At 41.6% G+C, this 16,812-nt stretch overlaps 2 protein-coding genes across 3 annotated transcripts; both read right to left on the bottom strand.

Annotated features, from left to right (window-relative positions):
- Positions 1 to 213: 213 nt before the first annotated feature.
- Positions 214 to 8,420, bottom strand: LOC106086433 (differentially expressed in FDCP 8 homolog). 2 transcript variants are annotated; one of them, XM_013251114.2, is made up of 4 exons: positions 7,567 to 8,420; positions 1,611 to 1,655; positions 1,192 to 1,521; positions 214 to 860 (listed from the first exon to the last, which is right to left on the bottom strand). In XM_013251114.2, the coding sequence occupies exons 1-4, from the start codon at positions 8,333 to 8,335 to the stop codon at positions 484 to 486; spliced, it is 1,521 nt and encodes a 506-aa protein (XP_013106568.2). In that variant the 5' UTR covers positions 8,336 to 8,420; the 3' UTR covers positions 214 to 483. The 2 variants fall into 2 exon arrangements, with proteins under 2 accessions (XP_013106568.2, XP_013106569.2); XM_013251115.2 differs by lacking the exon at positions 1,611 to 1,655.
- A 2,514-nt stretch (positions 8,421 to 10,934) lies between these two features.
- On the bottom strand, positions 10,935 to 14,313 carry LOC106086440 (eukaryotic translation initiation factor 3 subunit L). The gene is made up of 4 exons (XM_013251123.2): positions 14,179 to 14,313; positions 13,557 to 14,032; positions 11,256 to 12,228; positions 10,935 to 11,201 (listed from the first exon to the last, which is right to left on the bottom strand). The coding sequence occupies exons 1-4, from the start codon at positions 14,206 to 14,208 to the stop codon at positions 11,067 to 11,069; spliced, it is 1,614 nt and encodes a 537-aa protein (XP_013106577.1). The 5' UTR covers positions 14,209 to 14,313; the 3' UTR covers positions 10,935 to 11,066.
- Positions 14,314 to 16,812: the final 2,499 nt, after the last annotated feature.

The following is a 16,812-nucleotide window of genomic DNA, read 5'->3' as shown; positions in this document are numbered from 1 at the left end:
TTGCAATTATTACCCGATTTCGCTGAAATTTGGTGGTGAGTTGTTCTAAGTCTCCCGACATCCGACTCAATTAAAACCAGATTTGTTGCCCGATTACGCTGAAACTGTGTCTGGTATAAGAGTTCTCGAGACCTCAATCAAATATGATCCAGACCAGCCTAGATTTGCATATCATAACGTATATGGTAGTGGAGTTGTTATAAAAGAGGATGGTTAATTTATCCATGGTGGTGGGTGGTGGGCATTAAGTTCGGCCCGGCCTTTTTACTTGTTTTTATTCATTTAAAGTCCAAGTAATAAAATTTATTGTAGCATATACATAATATAAGACGTAAAATCTTAACACTGTATAAAGTTAATTAGTATAATGCACATTGAAACTTAAAATTAAAGTCACCAAATTAAAAAAGTTTACATAAATTGAAACATAAAATTATTATACAACTACATATACTTGTAATAGCCATATGATCAGCTTGAGAATTACATTTGGTCATCATTCTCGTTAGAATTTTCCGACTTATCCTCCTGCTCTTCACTACTTTCAAATTTCTGCCTTCTCTCCTGAATGCGAACACATTTCGGACAAATCATATTTTTACGCGTCATACAAACACGATGATATATGGAATTACAATGTTGGCATATAATGCAGCCATCATCGAATGGAAATATCACTTCGTCGTTGCTGCATATCTCACAGATGTAAGCCTTAGCCATGCACATAGAACAGGCACGTATATGTTTGTCAAAACAGTTGAATACCTTGTGGAGATATTCTGCCAATGTGCCATTTTCTGTTTGTTCCAAATCATTGATCGAGTACAATTCATTCGATTGAATGAGATAGCGGCGAGAACCTGTATAAATGATAATAGTTTCAAAAATGTATAAATGAACAGAACACATTTTATATAGCAGCATTGAAGCTGATACTGTTTTCGGTAAGCTTTTTTTTAAGTTCGACCCACCATGGATCGCATTTGACAAGTTTTATGAATGACTTTTTAAAAAAATAAAAAGTGTCTATAGAAAATGAAATTTCCACACATCGTCAAAAGTTCACGACATTTTCATGAAAACCAAATTTTGAAGATACATATATGCATTTACTATACATATATCTTATGTATATGTATAATATGTACTGCCAGCATTTTCAATAACCCAACTGTACAATTGCCCACTTACCTATATGAATTTCCAACAATTTTTCCTCCAATGCCTGACGACATTCTGATAAATATTTACGCATATACACTAAATTCTGACGCAGTTTCTTCAAGGTTGCCAACTTTTCAAGGAAAACAAATAACTTTGGATTGGCTTCTTCAAGTCGTATTAGTGGTTTATCAAGAAATAGTTGAATTTCTTGTAATGCCGAACGTGAAACTTTTCTTGGCGCAAAATCCCAATTGTGGACAACACGTCCAGGTATGACACTTTGATCATTCCAATGGCACGATGGACAAAAATATAGGCCTGTATAATCACACAGGCGAGGTTCAATCCATGAATTTTCTGTGAAAAACCATACAGTTTGTTCTTAGATTAGAACGCTTAAACATGAACACTTAAAATGAAGAAATATTAAAAATCAATCTAAGTACCAGATTTGGATAATCTTCCAAAACATTGTATGTTGAAGTTTAAGGCTTAAATTATAAAATGAAACAGAAAGATTACGAAACAAGTCAAAGTATGAGATGGGCTTTATGTACACCTGCTTTAGAATAGACATCTGTGGAAACTATTTAAAATATGTTCTATACAGCAGCTGAGATTTAAATAAGCAATGGCGGACAAGTAGAGTAGTGTTTCGGATGCCTCTGCTGTTGTTGTAACCACATTGGTATGTGGAGGTAGCGATCCTCGTCAAGCTCCATATATGAACGAGCTCGTTCCTGTCCACAGGACCGATCGCCGCGGGAACATATCGAGTATCACAGGCACTCAGTATTTTAGCAAGAGGTGGTACCGCCCGCCATTTCACTGAGACTCCACTCGATATCGCTGGTTGTCCGCGACTGCAAATGTAGCTACTCCGTTACAAAGTATTCCACAATTCGCAGCTGAGCTTCTCGAGATGACGGTGAAAATTCCAGCCCTTGTGGTACTCGTAGTCATCCCGTTATACTGGTTATTGTTGTCGTCTACTTGGTTCTGATGAATATGTAGATCCAGGAACTTTGCGACTAAGGTGGGGTATGTCCAGAGGGATCTGGGTCTGAGTCGATTAGGTCTTGCTGGGCAGTTAAAAAGGTGACGTGTTATGTGCTACCAGGTCACAATCGGGAATCACATCCCGATTATTGCACGTCGGCGTCAATCCTGCTTTGTAGAAGTTGAGGCGGTTACATCTGCCGGATCGTATGGATACCTATCCACAAGTTTTGATTTGGATGGTCCCTGCGGTAACAGCCCAGATGTTATTGTTAGACAGCTTGTAGTTATGTCGTCGCACGGATGGGACCTTTGTCTCCTGATGGCGGTGGTCCACGTAAAACTGAGAAGACAGCCCGTCGCAGTTCGAATAACGGCATTCTGACCGACCCAAATATTATTCCACTGCATGTCACAAAGCTGACGAGACCACACTGGCGCTGCATAACTTACCACAGACCGGCCAATTGCTTTGTACGTGGTCAACAAGGTTTCTTTGTCTGCACCCCAAGTGCTGCCAGCAACTGACTTGAGGACCTTGTTTCTACTTTTGACTTTATCGCAAATTGCTGTGGCATGTGGGGAGAATGTGTAAGAGCTGTCATATGTGACATCAAGGATTTTGGGACATTTGATGGTCGAAATCATTTCTCCATCGACCATCACAGTCAGCTCAGTACTCACTTCACGCGTATTTGTAGTGAACAATGTGGCTGAAGATTTGGTGGCCGATATCTTCAGATTTCTTGCAGCAAAATATGAGACAAGTTCGTTGAGGTAGACGTTCTCTATGCCGTCTGGAGGGGGTGGAATGGAGGATAGGTAGAGGTTAGACAGTGCCGGAGATATCACCCCACCTTTGGGGAACTCCCTGTTTCACTCTACGGTGCTTCGACTTCTTATCCCTAAATTCCACAAATGACTGGCGACCACACAGATAATTCGCGACCCAGCGTTTCAGGCCTGGCTGGAGCGACGTGTTGGCGATGTCCTCGAATAGTTTTGCATGGCTGACCGTGTCGAATGCCTTCGATAGGTCCAGTGCCACGAGGACCGTCCTATCACATGGCCTAGGCTGATTGAACCCACGGCAAATGTGTGCGGTGATGGCATACAAAGCTGTTGTTGTGCTATGCAGTCTTCAAAATCCATGTTGATGATCGGCGAATGGAAATTCTCCTGCAAGGCTCGGGAGGAGTAATGCCTCTAGCGTCTTTGCTACTGGTGAGAGAATGGAGGTCGGTCTGTACGACTCCCCCAAACTCGGGTCCTTTCCAGGCTTCAGAAGCGGGATCACTCTGCCCATTTTCAAGACATCGGGAACTATAAGAGTGTTTAAAGACAGGCCAGTAGTAAGGTACTCAACTCCAGGTAAATCCAGATTTTTCAACATCAATGTAGAGATTCCTTCGGGGCCCAACGCCTTGGATGATTTTGCGCCACGGATGACATTCGTAACTTCGCCCACTGTAAATTGTGATGGCTGTCCATCGGCTCGGGACCACGAATATGGTGAATGGCTCTTCTACTTGCCCTGTCACTCTCGGGATGCACAACAAATTGACGGTTGAACAACTTGGCGCGTCTCTTCGGATCAGTCACAGTTACTTCGCCAAAAATCATTGAGGTCCTATCACCCCGTCTACCGGGGTTCGAAAGTGACTGAACAGTAGACCACAGCTTGCCTAAACCGGTGCTTAAGTTACATTGCTCCAAGTGTTCCTGCCACAAATCCCGCTTATGTTCGTTGACTACCCTGTTCACTGATGCGGCGATTGGTATAATCTCTGAAGCCAGCCCAATCGGCCTTCTTCTGATTAATAAACATCCGGCGCTGAGAGGTTATGAAGTGGGGTGGTCGGTCGATGGTGGGAATTATGGGGAGGTGGTATGACCCCAAAAGAGATGACGGCTTGCCGTGACAACTGTGCAAGCTGCAGGTGTTGGTCAGCTTTGTCTCCTGGATCGCGCTCAGACCAATATATTTTTTCGTCTCATGAAATCCACAATCTCATCGATCTTTCCACCGATAAATAATACATTTTCCGGCACTGACCTGGCAATATTGTTGCATACATTGCCGCATGGGAGGATCGGGGGGTCACATAGACCGACGACGAGGACGCAGAAGGCGAAGGCGACGACGCTTGTGACCTACTGCTGGCTTTGACTATACTCCCGTAATGATGTGAGGGCAGAGAAAGATCGGAAATGTACCAACTCCATGCACTGGTTACACCTCACCGACACCGTCCGATGATGGAGGCGGTTCTGGCAAACCGAACAGAACCAGGGTCCGGGGTTCTTTTCGATCCCGGCACGGACCAGAAGCGTGCGGAGAAGGCACTCCGGAATGTGCCTACCCCATGGCGAAAAAAAGACGAGCACGTACAGACGGCAGCCCTTGCCGATGAGGTTCCATCGGGTCAATCCGGTGAGTACAACCGGCTGCCATAGGATTGAAATCGGATTTTAGTTATATATAGCCACTATATAGACCGATCTCTAGACTTAAAGTCTTGAGACAATAAATTGGCAATTGTTCATCGGATTTCGATGAAATTTGTCACAGTGAGTACTGGTAGACCCCTATTCATTTCTGTGAAGTGCGGTTCAAATCGGACTATATTTGGATATAGCTGCCCTTAGACCGACCATCCCATCTCCCGATTTTATGAGATCAGAAGATCAGGTTTATATACATAGAATACGAAATCATCAATCCCATGGCAGCCGGTTGTACGTACCGGATTGACCCGATGAAAGCCTTCATCGGCAAGGGCTGTCGCCTCAGTGTACAACACACTGCTACAACAACAACAACAACAACGAAATCATCAACAATTTTTTGAAAAATGTTTTTATATCCATGGTAACTGCAAAATTATAAATACCCAGCTTTTGGGTATAAATTGGTAAATATCCGGGTATTTACCCAATTTACCGGGTAAATACCTTTTGGGTATTTACCCATCGCCCATCTCTACCCATTCGTTCAAAGCTCAGTGAGCCAAGCTGTCGATAAACCCTATGTCCCATTCTACAAGTGGATCCCTGATATGATTCCAGTACGCTGGCATCAATCCCATGGCAGCCGGTTGTACGTACCGGATTGACCCGATGGAGTTCTTCATCGGCAAGAGCTGCCGCCTCATTGTATAACACACTGTTTAAACAACATAAAACAACAACAACCAACATGATTTGAAGCGGCTGTATCTGCCGGTTCGTAGTTGAGGCAATGCATGGTTGATTTGTGGTGGCCGATGCTACGGGCGGTTCGTACACTCCAAGAACGCTATTTAATAAGAAGTTGTTAACAAATATCTGCTAACGTGTCATAATGCGTTCTGCCAAAGATCGTCCAAAGCGAACTGGCCAAGCACATCTACCCCACATGCAAGTATATGGCTACAACAACAACAATGGGTTCTAATTAATGCTGTTCGAATCCTGCCCGATACGCTGATTTATGTAGAAAACCTCTTTTGAACAGCAGAACCTCTTACTTAACATCATAAAGATTCAAGTGATGACTGGAAAAGTGGGTGTGAACATCCAATTGTGTATTCGCTCCTGCGGTGCTCATAGTTTTCCCGTGCCGTGCTTCGCTCCTGATGGACGTGATCAACATTCTAACGACATTGTCTCAAATTACTGTGGCATGGTTAAAAGATTGTAAATACTGTTCAATGTGGCACAAAATTTTCAAGTTTTTTGCCTGTTAGGGCGAAGATAATTTTATTTCACAATTTTTCTTTTGTTTCTCTTACGAGACGAGCTCAATGATCGGAGTTTTTTGCAATAGACAAGGAAAGCCGTCTCAATACACCAACCACTATGATACGCGTTTCGTTTGATTCGAAGACTTTCAACCATATTTGGTTTGGAGGCTTCAAGGATCATACATTGTAGTAATTCGTACTTATATCGAATATATTGCGAAAAGGCGTCTACGATGTAAGCCTGACACTAGCACCGGTTTGACACACCTGGCACGGGATAACTGTGAGCACGACACAGACTGGAACATTGATGTCCGATCTGTGTGCTTTTCATTGCTGTCACGAGAAGTTGGCTGCGCGCTGCCGGGCTCGTCCACGGGTTGCAGATGGTGGAATGCTCCATACGGAGTAGCTGCAACGGCAGTCGAGGACAATCAGCGATATCGAGCGGAGAGTCTTAGTAAGAGGCCGGGCGGCACCGGCTCTTGCACAAATACTGAGTGCCTATGATGCTCCATATGGCAAGACGAGTTATTGGCGTCTTCAAATAACCGATGGCCTCCGTGTTCCCGCGGCAATCTGTTCTTTGGATCGGAACGATCTTGATGAGGATCGCCACCTCCACATAAACATGTGGCCATGATTCAGCTCGCCTCGAAAGTGTGACACAAAATATTTTGAAATTATGATGCTATCGACTATAACATTCAGATCCCGATGAACCTTCGGTTGGGCTTAAAACAATTTCAATGCCGTGTGGGGTATAGTATAGTAGATTGGTAGAGGTTAAACAGCGCTGGAGATATCTACGCGCCTTCTGAACCTCTCCATTTCTCTCTACAGATTTTAATTTTTATCCCTTAATTCCACATTCTACGGTCGCTTATTCTGGGGCTGCTTAGCCCACCCTCGGTGACCTTTCTACGCGTATGCTGTTGATCCATGGGTAATAATCTAACGTTTCTGTTTCGGCTAGAGGGATGCATTTGAAAAATCTTAAAAAAGTGTGACGCAGCCTTTCATTTAATTTAAACCTCCGCTAATATGTGCGGTGATGACGTACAGAGCGTTAAATATGTTTCAACACCAAAATAAATATTTTGTCTGAGTTAAGCGCCTTGAACGACTTGGCACTGCCAATGATGTCATAACTTTGTCCACGTAAATTTCAGTGCATAATCATCGGCTAGGATGTATTGCCCCCTTCCGCCTTCTCGGTCACTCTCAGTATGATCTATAAATCTTTTTTGCTTCAAGATTCTTTTTAAGGCTTTATGGGTTTCAGATGGGACTAATTTAATTTTTTGTATACGCTGAATATGCCCTCAATGTCAAGGGGTGCATAAATCCATTCAAATGACTGTTGCAAATAAGGGAACAGCTCTTTAATAGAAGTTTAAGCTCAATGATAAGGAACCTTCCTTTTATTCCATTAGTTTGGAAAATTTTGCAGAATGGTCTTCTTTTAATAATAACCTCCTTGCTTAACTGAACTCGAGAAGAATAGAGTAACATTTAATAATCATATGTATAAATTAAAGATCTTCTGTCTTTTCCAGTGTTACTAATAACACGGATATCTACTCTTGGTTTCAGTATTAGAACATTATACGGGTTTTATGTTTCCTACAGATGTCCTTCTAAAACAAGTGACTTACGAAAAAATCATTGTACTCACGAAAATTAAGTAAAGTTCCACATTCCATGCATTTGTAACGTTGGGCAGCCAATCCAATTTCTGGACATATTTCCAAAATGGGATATTGCCGTTCGGAAGCTATGACATGAGCACAAACTCGTGCAACTCTATCCACACATTTTTGATGCACCATATAATGACAATCCATACATATATACGAAGTCTGAACCACACTCCATATGATACGAGTGCAATGATCACAGTAATGCCGATGTTTGGGTATATGTAAAACCTTGCCCACACCCGTTTGACGGGCTATAAAATGATGACCCACTACTGTTTTTCCCGATGGTCCCACTTCCAAATGATCTCTTTCCGCCTCCTGCATTTCTTCCAATGAGTACCTTAAATCCACCAAATGCCTTACCAACCATCTTCGTTCCTCGCTATTCTCCTCAGATATCAATACCAAATCTTTGCAATGGTTTATGGCTTCCTGCAAATCCTGGACACTGGCATCAGAGTTAAATATTAATCTCCATTGTTCTTTAACCAACGACGCTGGTATGGGTAAAGATTTCTCGCTTATCAGCACTGCTCCAGAGACAGAGTCAGTTTCGTTAAAACTATGCAGCGATTCCGTCGTTGTGGGGGATGATGCTACACTCTGGCGATCCTCCGCAGACAAAGAATCACCACTTTGACCTTGAACCCTTCCTCCCACATAAGTGTAATAGTTGGAAGCCACGGAAGCCAAATTTTGTACAGCCCCTGGTATGCTTGCTAGACTATCACGCAATGTATTCATTTTAGTGCATATTTGTACTTCGTAGTGGAGTTCAAAGGGCTAAATTTGTAATTTGAATATAGGTGGGTGAGTGTCTTGAGATTAATGAATACAAAATTATAGTAAAACGTAAACAAGAGGACAGCTGATGCAATTTACCTGTAAATAGTGAAACAACGTATCGGAATGTTGTGACGAGCAGCTGATTAATTTCACCAGAGTCACCGTTATGACTTTTTATAAAAATAACCTAATTCGAGAGCAACCATGGATCTAAAACAAATCCTAATCCTCGCCTCTCAACTTGGAAAAAGCTTTTATTTCTAGCGAATTTTTTTTTGGCAATGGCGGGCATATACATTTTCAAGCCGAGGGTTTTTTAGAATTTTATGTATCTTAAACCCCGGTTACACTGCTCTTTAAATCCGGATTTAAGGCTATCGTGAGCTGATTTTATAAAGGAAAAACAAATGATCGAGCCATCAAACCCGGATTTAAAGAGCAGTTTAAACGGGGTTTACGTTTTTGCTATACGATTAAAAAGAAAAAAAAAATCGGTCCGCCCTAATGTACGTTTATGAGGTTGTATGTTTTGTTGCACTGCTTGCAGGTTCCAAACTATGAAATCCCATGGCAGCCGGTTGTACGTACCGGATTGACCCGATGGATTGCTTCAACACACTGCTACAACAACAACCAAACTATGCAGTCTCTTAAACAATAAGAAGTGACTGCACTGCAATTGCAAATGCATTTATGCAATACAGGGCCGGACAATGAGTGAGTTGACATGACGCAAGCTCGCGAGACAAAAATTATACTCACGCAATCTCATGTGGTGGTCACGATTTACTGTTGAAAACATACATGTAGACTCGGCCGGGCCTATCTATTTATAAACAAACAAAAGGTAATGGACAAGAATTGCTATGATATTGAAGGTATACCAAGTTATACCATACTTCGTTTGGCTATTGGAAATCAAAGTAGAAGTCATTGTGCGAAATTTCAGCAAAATCCGCTAAGAATTGCGACCTATAGTGGCTCAAAAAGTGATATCGTGAGAACTGTTTATATAGAAGCTATGTATATCAGACAGGATTCACTAATAGAAGGTTAGGTCACATGCAAAAACACAAAGTGGATAGGCCCCATAAACATCATTAAGGATGTCAAATCTGACGATTGAAAATGTCATCATATAGGAGAAAACGTAAACAAAGAATGAATGTAAAAAGAGAACAAGTTGACATCCTCAATGCCAAGTACTGCCAAATATTAAAAAAAAAGTATATCGGCTGATCGCTTGGCTTAACCTTATTCAGTGAATCCTGTATATCAGATTATAAACTGAGTCAGACCATATTTGGCACTTATGTATATTGAAGGTCACAGATGAAGTCGTTGCCCTCTAGCGGCTCAAGAATACAGGTGTATTTGTGAGCTATATCAGGTTTTGAACCGATTTGGACCATACTTGGCACAGTTGTTGGAAGTCGTATAAAAACACTTCATATAAAATTTCAGACAAATTCCGTAAGAATTGCGCTCTCTAGAAGCTCAAGAAGTAAAAATCAACGATCGGTTTATATGGCAGATATATCAAAACATGGAACAATATAGCTCATTTACAATCCCAACCGACCTACACTAAAAGGAAGTATTCATTTCAAGTGCCTAGCTTTATTCCTTCGAAGTTTTCGAGAGACGGACGGACAGGGCTAAATCGACTTATAACGTCAAAACGACCAAAAATATATATACTTTGTTGGGTCTCAGATCAATATTTCGATGTGTTACATATCCTCCCCATCCTATGGTAGAGGGTATAAAAGTACAATACATGTCGATAAGAGAGCGTTCTATTTGAATTTGACGTACAAAAAAAAGTCATGTGGATACAGAAAGTGATAAAAGGTCACAAAACAAATGCATATCGACTGATAAACCTTACCCAAATTCGACTGTTTGTCACTCTAGCAGCCCCTTTCCAATGCATATGTTCCGTCTTAGTGATGGATATTATGTCCATACAACTACAATTGCTTCCAAGGTATACACGTGTTTTCCTTTCGGCCAGCCTGGAAGGTATGTAAGGTTGAACGTGCAACAGTGAATGTCCGACGTCGAAACTTGGACTGTTTTCGGAGCATCCACCCCAATTACCAACTAGTGGAAGGGGGTGTCTTCGGATTGGAACTTAATGACCAAGAGAGATGTTGGGCGTTAAATAAACGAGATTTAAAAGGCATTCATGTAGTTCCTATCCGCTTTATGTCGTACACTCAGGCGACAGCCCTAGCCGATGAATGACAACCGGTTGCCATAGGAATGATCCGCTGTACAATGTAGTATAATGTGTACCACAATGAAGCGGCTCATCGAAAATGTTAGATGATCATCATAAAAAAAGCTCAGATAAAATGCAACCCACATTGTGTTGCTGTAGCAGTGTGTTGTACATAGAGGCGGCAGCTCTTGCCGATGAAGGACATCATCGGGTCAATCCGGTATGTACAACCATGGGATTGCGACATTGTGTTTCGTCCTTTTGTAATTTCGCCATGATAATAATCAATCACCGACTGTAACATTCATACAATTTCATAATAGATGCACATTTTACTTGGGACTTTTTCTGGGCAATCTGCCTAATTTTTATTACTCTTGTTATCATCTTTGGAAAAAGTCCTGGTTTACATTATGATTCTTAAGAAAAAATGTGTCGATTAATGATTAATATAAAAATAAATTACATATTAATATTTTTCAATTTGCGGTTGAGTTCATTGAATTTCAATATTTTTCTTACAAAGAAATCACCATAACGATGGGATACCTTTGTGTCAGCTATGTGAATCATATCATCATCGATATAGAAGTCCAACTGAAAATGAAAAATTATAAATTATTATTACTATTTTGGATAAAGATAACTTACCTCTGAGCCAGATTTAAATGTGCCTTCCAAACCACTTGAACCTTTGGACCATACCAAATTGCGCATTTTGTGCTTGAAGCATAACAGACGAATCAACAATTTCGAAACATCATCTTCGCTTGCATTGGGATCAATAAAGGACGCGAGTTTAGCCAAGGGCAAAGTTGTATAAAGTTTTAAGTAGGAGCGGGTTGTTGGCAAATCGGCTTGTTGTTTAACCTCATCCATAAAAACCATCAATTGATGTTCCATGGGATCCTTGACATAATCTTCGACGGGAGCATCAGCAGCCGGAGGACATGGGCTAACAAAACGTGGACAAGCGAATAAGAAGAAGGATTTGAAAACGTCCAAATCACCACATTGCATTTTGAACATGGCATCGTGATAGTTCTTCTCGCGTAAAACTTGCTGAATGGATTCGTCGATGCATTGTGGATGCAAAACCAAACAAATGGCCAACAAATGATACATTTGCTCTGCTTGTTTGTTGATTTGGTCATTTTGATAAGAACGTGTACTGTATAATTGTTTCGTACGTTGAATGTACAACAAGATTTCCGAGAATGTTCGAATGGCATCGGCATACCGACGCATCATCATGTAAGCAAATCCAACATAGTACGAAGTGGAAATTTGACAAGCAGGTATATGGGAATATTGCGATTTCTTGTGAATTTCAATAGGTTCTAAAACTTTAATGGCTTGATAATAATCACCCAACAATGAGTGCACACGCAACAAGCCAACCAATGAGAAATATCCCAACATTTTGTAGAAGGATAGCTCTCCAAACTCTCCAGCTACAGCCTGAGGGTCATTGCCTAGAGAGATGGCTTCCAATTGCTTCTTGATATTTGAGATGTCAACCAAAGAATGCAAAACGTTAAGGATGCACAATATACTCCACACATTACTGTGATTAACACATAATTCGTGAATTTCCTCTTGGGTTTTGTCCGTCAAACGGGCTCTGTAAAAACAAATAGTTTAAAAAAGGCTTTAATTAGAATAACATAAGGATAATAAAATAAATATTTGGTTAAGCTATATATCAAAAAAATTAAAAAAAAGAGTAGTTCCTTCGACTTCATCCAATCAGTTCGGCATCCATGAACAGACTTCTACCTCGATGTGGAGGTGGTGGCGAGGCCACATGGCCACACACATGGTAGTCTCGCATGATTACTGCGGTAGTTGCCTTAATGATGAGGTGGAGGATAAGGTTTGGCACTCACCGAGTATATGATGTGGGCACGCCGGTCGGCGAGGCGAGCTATCGGTGGCGTCTATAAGTTGTCGATTTTGGAATGCTCCGTATACGGAGTAGCTAAAAATTCAGTCGTCTAGAGTCTCAGGGGAGAGGCCAGGCGGCGCCGGATTGCTTGCTCGATTTGACGAGTATTGGCTCATTTAAATAACCAATAGACATACATTCAATCGGTCATATGGACCGAAACAGGCTCGCTCACCTATTGAGCATGACGAAAGTCCCTAACTCCACATACGAATAAATGGGTCCAACAACATGGGCCCCACTGGCCTCCAAGTGGGGCAGTGTTAGAATGGGATAACCATTTAATGGTGACATAATTCAACCTAAACCTACCTACTATTACATCTATTATATCTTTGGGCGCATAGATTACCATATCCTTGTGCGACGTAGTTCATCGTCGTAAGGTTATAATTCTAGGGGAAACAAAGAAGTTCAGCGCTGCTCAGCTTTATCGCCTCTCTAATGGTGAACCAAAAATTATGATCGTTATCAATGATCTAAAAACTTGAATTGGACAGTACTCATAGACACTCTCGTTTTATCTTAATGGATTTTGAATATGATAGCATTACCTGGCACGGTATAACTGTGATCCCGACACAGGCTGGAACATTGAGGTCCGATCTGTGTGGTGTTCATAGCTGTCACGAGAAGCCTAGCTGTGACCTACCGGGCGCATCCACAAGTTGCGGATAGTAGAATGCTCCATACGTAGTAGCTGCAACGACAGGTAGCGGCATTGAGCGGAGAGTCTCATTGAGAGGCCGGGCGGCACCGGTTATTGCATAAATACTGAGTGTCTATAATGCTTGATAGGACAAGGCGGTTATTGGCGCCCCTAAATAACCAATGGCCACCCTGGTCCCGCGACGACCGGTCTTTTGGACCAGAAGACCTACAGTAGCTTGACGAGGATCGCCAACTCCACATGAAAATGTGGCTACAACAATAACAACAACCATAAACTACATTACATACATATTACACATTATTTATATACTGCAATTTATATTCAACTTTACCTGTACTGAGCAAAATTTTGAAATTGATAAACAAATTCGTCAACCAATTCCCATAACCAAATATCAGGCAATTCCAACAATACTGGACTTTGGGACGATATAATCAAATTGAAGAAATCACAATAGTTGAAGAATGAATTGATACGTTGTTCCAACTTGGGTCCACCAGGAATGCGAGCATGAATGTGACGGTAATACAATTCCTTATACAATATCAAAAAGAGATTGTCATTATCCACTAAAGTGGCAACTTCCACCTCATCGGGCCAAGCAGATTTGTCAAAATGATGATCACTGATCTGTGGGAAAGTGTTCTCGTACATATTCTGGATATCAAACAAGACACCGTCTTTGATGGCTTGGCAGAAATTGAGAAGAAAATATTTCACATTCTCAGGCATGCGATAATAGTTACTGCGTTCATACTCCAAATCCAATTGCGGATCACCAGTATGGGCGTATTCGTCATAATACTCCTAAAATTGAAAGCAAATTCGAAAAATTAATACATGAAAGGATAGCTTAATGAGAATGTAAGGTTATGTTTATAGTCATTTTTGCAATTCTTTATTTTTTTCGTTTCTAAACCAATAACAAACACATATCCATTAAATGCACGTACCACGTTTGTATAGTCCTCCCCAGTGTACATTTTGCAAAATAAATATTCCTTTTTTGCAGCAATTTAATAAAATTTCCACAATAATGACAGTAACACGCCAACAAGATTTCTAGCAGAAATCACAAAGAAAGAGAAAAGGCAAAACAAGCGATGACATTTTAACAACGTAGGGCTGCCAACTCTAACAAACTATATTAAACTTTATTTGAAGAAAAACAAAAGTGAACTTTAATGCTGGTAACGACGATCAGCACGACAATTTTCAATATTTTAGTCTTGAGAACGAATAAAATCGTTCGAAATCTCTCTATTGTGAATTGTGTATTTCTTTATTGAATGTGTATAAAAGTGGATTAAATACGACTTGAAATTTCATATGATACGAAAGCGCACTCGATCGCTAGAATTGCATGGAAATGGAATCTATCCAGTGCAACAAAGTTCTGGATAAATTACCTGTGCAGGTTTTTCACAATTAACCATATCATGCAAAAATACCTCACACATTTAAACCAATTAAATGTTAACAAATTTAAGTACAGAAATATATTTGGGTCGTTTTATATACCAGTTTAACGGTAAAAATTGACAAATAATACGCTCTTTCTAATAAATTCTTTATACTTTAAACGTTGGCAGGACTGACACACATCCAAAATAGTAAAATATCAACAAAACAAATAAAAAAGGTAATTTTACTGCCTGTTTCACTAACCATGTGTTAGCTGGTTTTGGCATAAAGCCTAGCACTGACATCATTCATAGCGAAATTGCCTATTAAATTATTACGAAATTCGACGGACTCTTTTTCTTTGTAAGAACACAAGCAAAAGTCAAACAACAACACACAACAAAGACAACAGGCAAGCAGAGTTGATTCGGCATTCCAGAACGTTTAATCATTGAATAAATGAGTTGAGTTCTTCCTCTCTTGTGTCTCTTGGTTATCAATGGGACTCTCAGGTCATTTGAGGAGAGACTGAGGGTGCTTATGCTGATGAAGTTATCATCAACTCTTGGCATAAACCCCACAAACACTCTGCTGGTACTGTTCACTAGAACGGTACGAGGTAGACTTTGCGACACTTAAACGTTGAATGAGCGGCAATGAGAACGGGGCTTTGGCTTAGGAAATCGGGAACTTGGCCGTCATTAGTTTTCGGGCATTCGTTTGTCTCTTGAAGAGGGAGCTTTAGGTTGGAGGCATTCTGCCCTTCTTGGATTCTTATATTTACACAGATTGGTCCAAGCTGGACCGTGGCAGGGGTTTTTTTAAGTTCCAACAGTTGGGGCGCCACATAAACATCTAGACGTGTGCAGTGTTTTTCAAGCTAAATTTTTTGCTATCCTCAGGATGCGATGCTAGGTCAGGAACGGCGGCCTGTCAGATTCTCACAATAAATGTCGACAGGGGGTCCTAAAGGCTGTTGTGTTCAAATTGTGGTGGGTTAAAAAGCGGATGGATTCTGCAAGTCTGCGGCGATTATATGAAAACCTTGGGATGTTGGCCGAAGTCCTGACTTGGAGATGGTCGAGCATCTGCTCTTCCCTCCGATGGTGGAGAGAAGGCGTAAGATTAAAGGTAAATACCTCTTTTCTAAGCACTCTTCAGGCATGCGACCCTCTTGCCATTCTGTCACTTCTGTAGGGCCTGGGGTAGCTACAGGAGCGGAACTTTAGTCTATGAGGATATTCAGTTTCGCTTCTTTCTCTCTTTCATTTCCATGCGTATGTTGTTGTTCTTGTAGCCACATGTCTATGTGTGGAGCTCGTTCCGGTTCAAGGACCGATCGCCGGGAGAACATAATGGACATTGGTTATTCAAAGGTGCCAATAAATTGTCATATCGGGCACCATAGGCAATAGGTTAGGTTGTTGTTGTTGTAGCAGTTTATTGTGTACTATCTTTCGTCTGCTTGATTCTGTTGAGTGTCAAGACCCAGGAACTCCGCGACTAAGATGGGGTGCGTCCACAGGGATCTGGGTCTGGCCGGGCAGTTAAACAGGTGACGTGTATCGTGCGGTCCCTGATTACAATCGGGACATACATCTTGCACGTCGGCATCAATCCTAGCTCTGTGGGAATTGAGGCGGCTGCATCTGCCGGAACGTAATTGAGCCAGAACCACTCTGGTTTGCCGGGGGAGGTCGATTTCTTCGGGTGCAATGGGTGGCGGTCGTTCTCCAAGGACTACATTCACCCGGTAGCCAATTAACGCGTCTGCTACCGTGTCTGCATGAATGTTGTTCAGACCCGCTTGATATGTCGCTTGATCTAGAGGTTCTCTCTTATAACGCTGGACCTCACGCTCTAGATCGTGTAGATCTACCTTGAGGCTTCTGGGCGGTGGGTATCTATCCACAAGATGATGATTTGGATGAATTCTGCGATAACAGCCCAAAAGGTATTGCTTAGACAGCATGTAGTTATGTCTTCGCACTGGTAGGATCTTTGTCTCCTGATGGAGGTGGTCCACATGAGAACTGAGGAGACAGCCCGTCGCAGTTCGGAGGGCGGCATTCTGACAGATCTGAATATTATTCCACTGCGTGTCACAAAGTTGACGCGACCACACTGGCGCTGCATAACTTACCACAGACCGGCCAATTGCTTTGTACGTGGTCAACAAGGTT

This window comes from Stomoxys calcitrans, chromosome 1 (genome assembly GCF_963082655.1).
Source record: "Stomoxys calcitrans chromosome 1, idStoCalc2.1, whole genome shotgun sequence".
NCBI classification, from domain to species: Eukaryota; Metazoa; Arthropoda; class Insecta; order Diptera; family Muscidae; genus Stomoxys; species Stomoxys calcitrans.
Note: the sequence above shows the minus strand (reverse complement) of the source record. Positions and strands in the feature narration are given on the sequence as shown.

Bases quoted from the DNA above. Each gene is read 5' to 3' on its own strand.
- LOC106086433 (XM_013251114.2), bottom strand. From the start codon at position 8,335: ATGAATACATTGCGTGATAGTCTAGCAAGCATACCAGGGGCTGTACAA. The intron at 1,656-7,566 runs GTGAGTACAATG...TTATAATTTAAG, and splicing joins TGGAACTTTACTTAATTTTC to CCTTAAACTTCAACATACAA. The intron at 1,522-1,610 runs GTACTTAGATTG...GGTTTTTCACAG, and splicing joins TGGAAGATTATCCAAATCTG to AAAATTCATGGATTGAACCT.
- LOC106086440 (XM_013251123.2), bottom strand. From the start codon at position 14,208: ATGTACACTGGGGAGGACTATACAAACGTG. The intron at 12,229-13,556 runs GTAAAGTTGAAT...TTGTTTTTACAG, and splicing joins CAAAATTTTGCTCAGTACAG to AGCCCGTTTGACGGACAAAA. The intron at 11,202-11,255 runs GTAAGTTATCTT...TTTCATTTTCAG, and splicing joins CATTTAAATCTGGCTCAGAG to TTGGACTTCTATATCGATGA.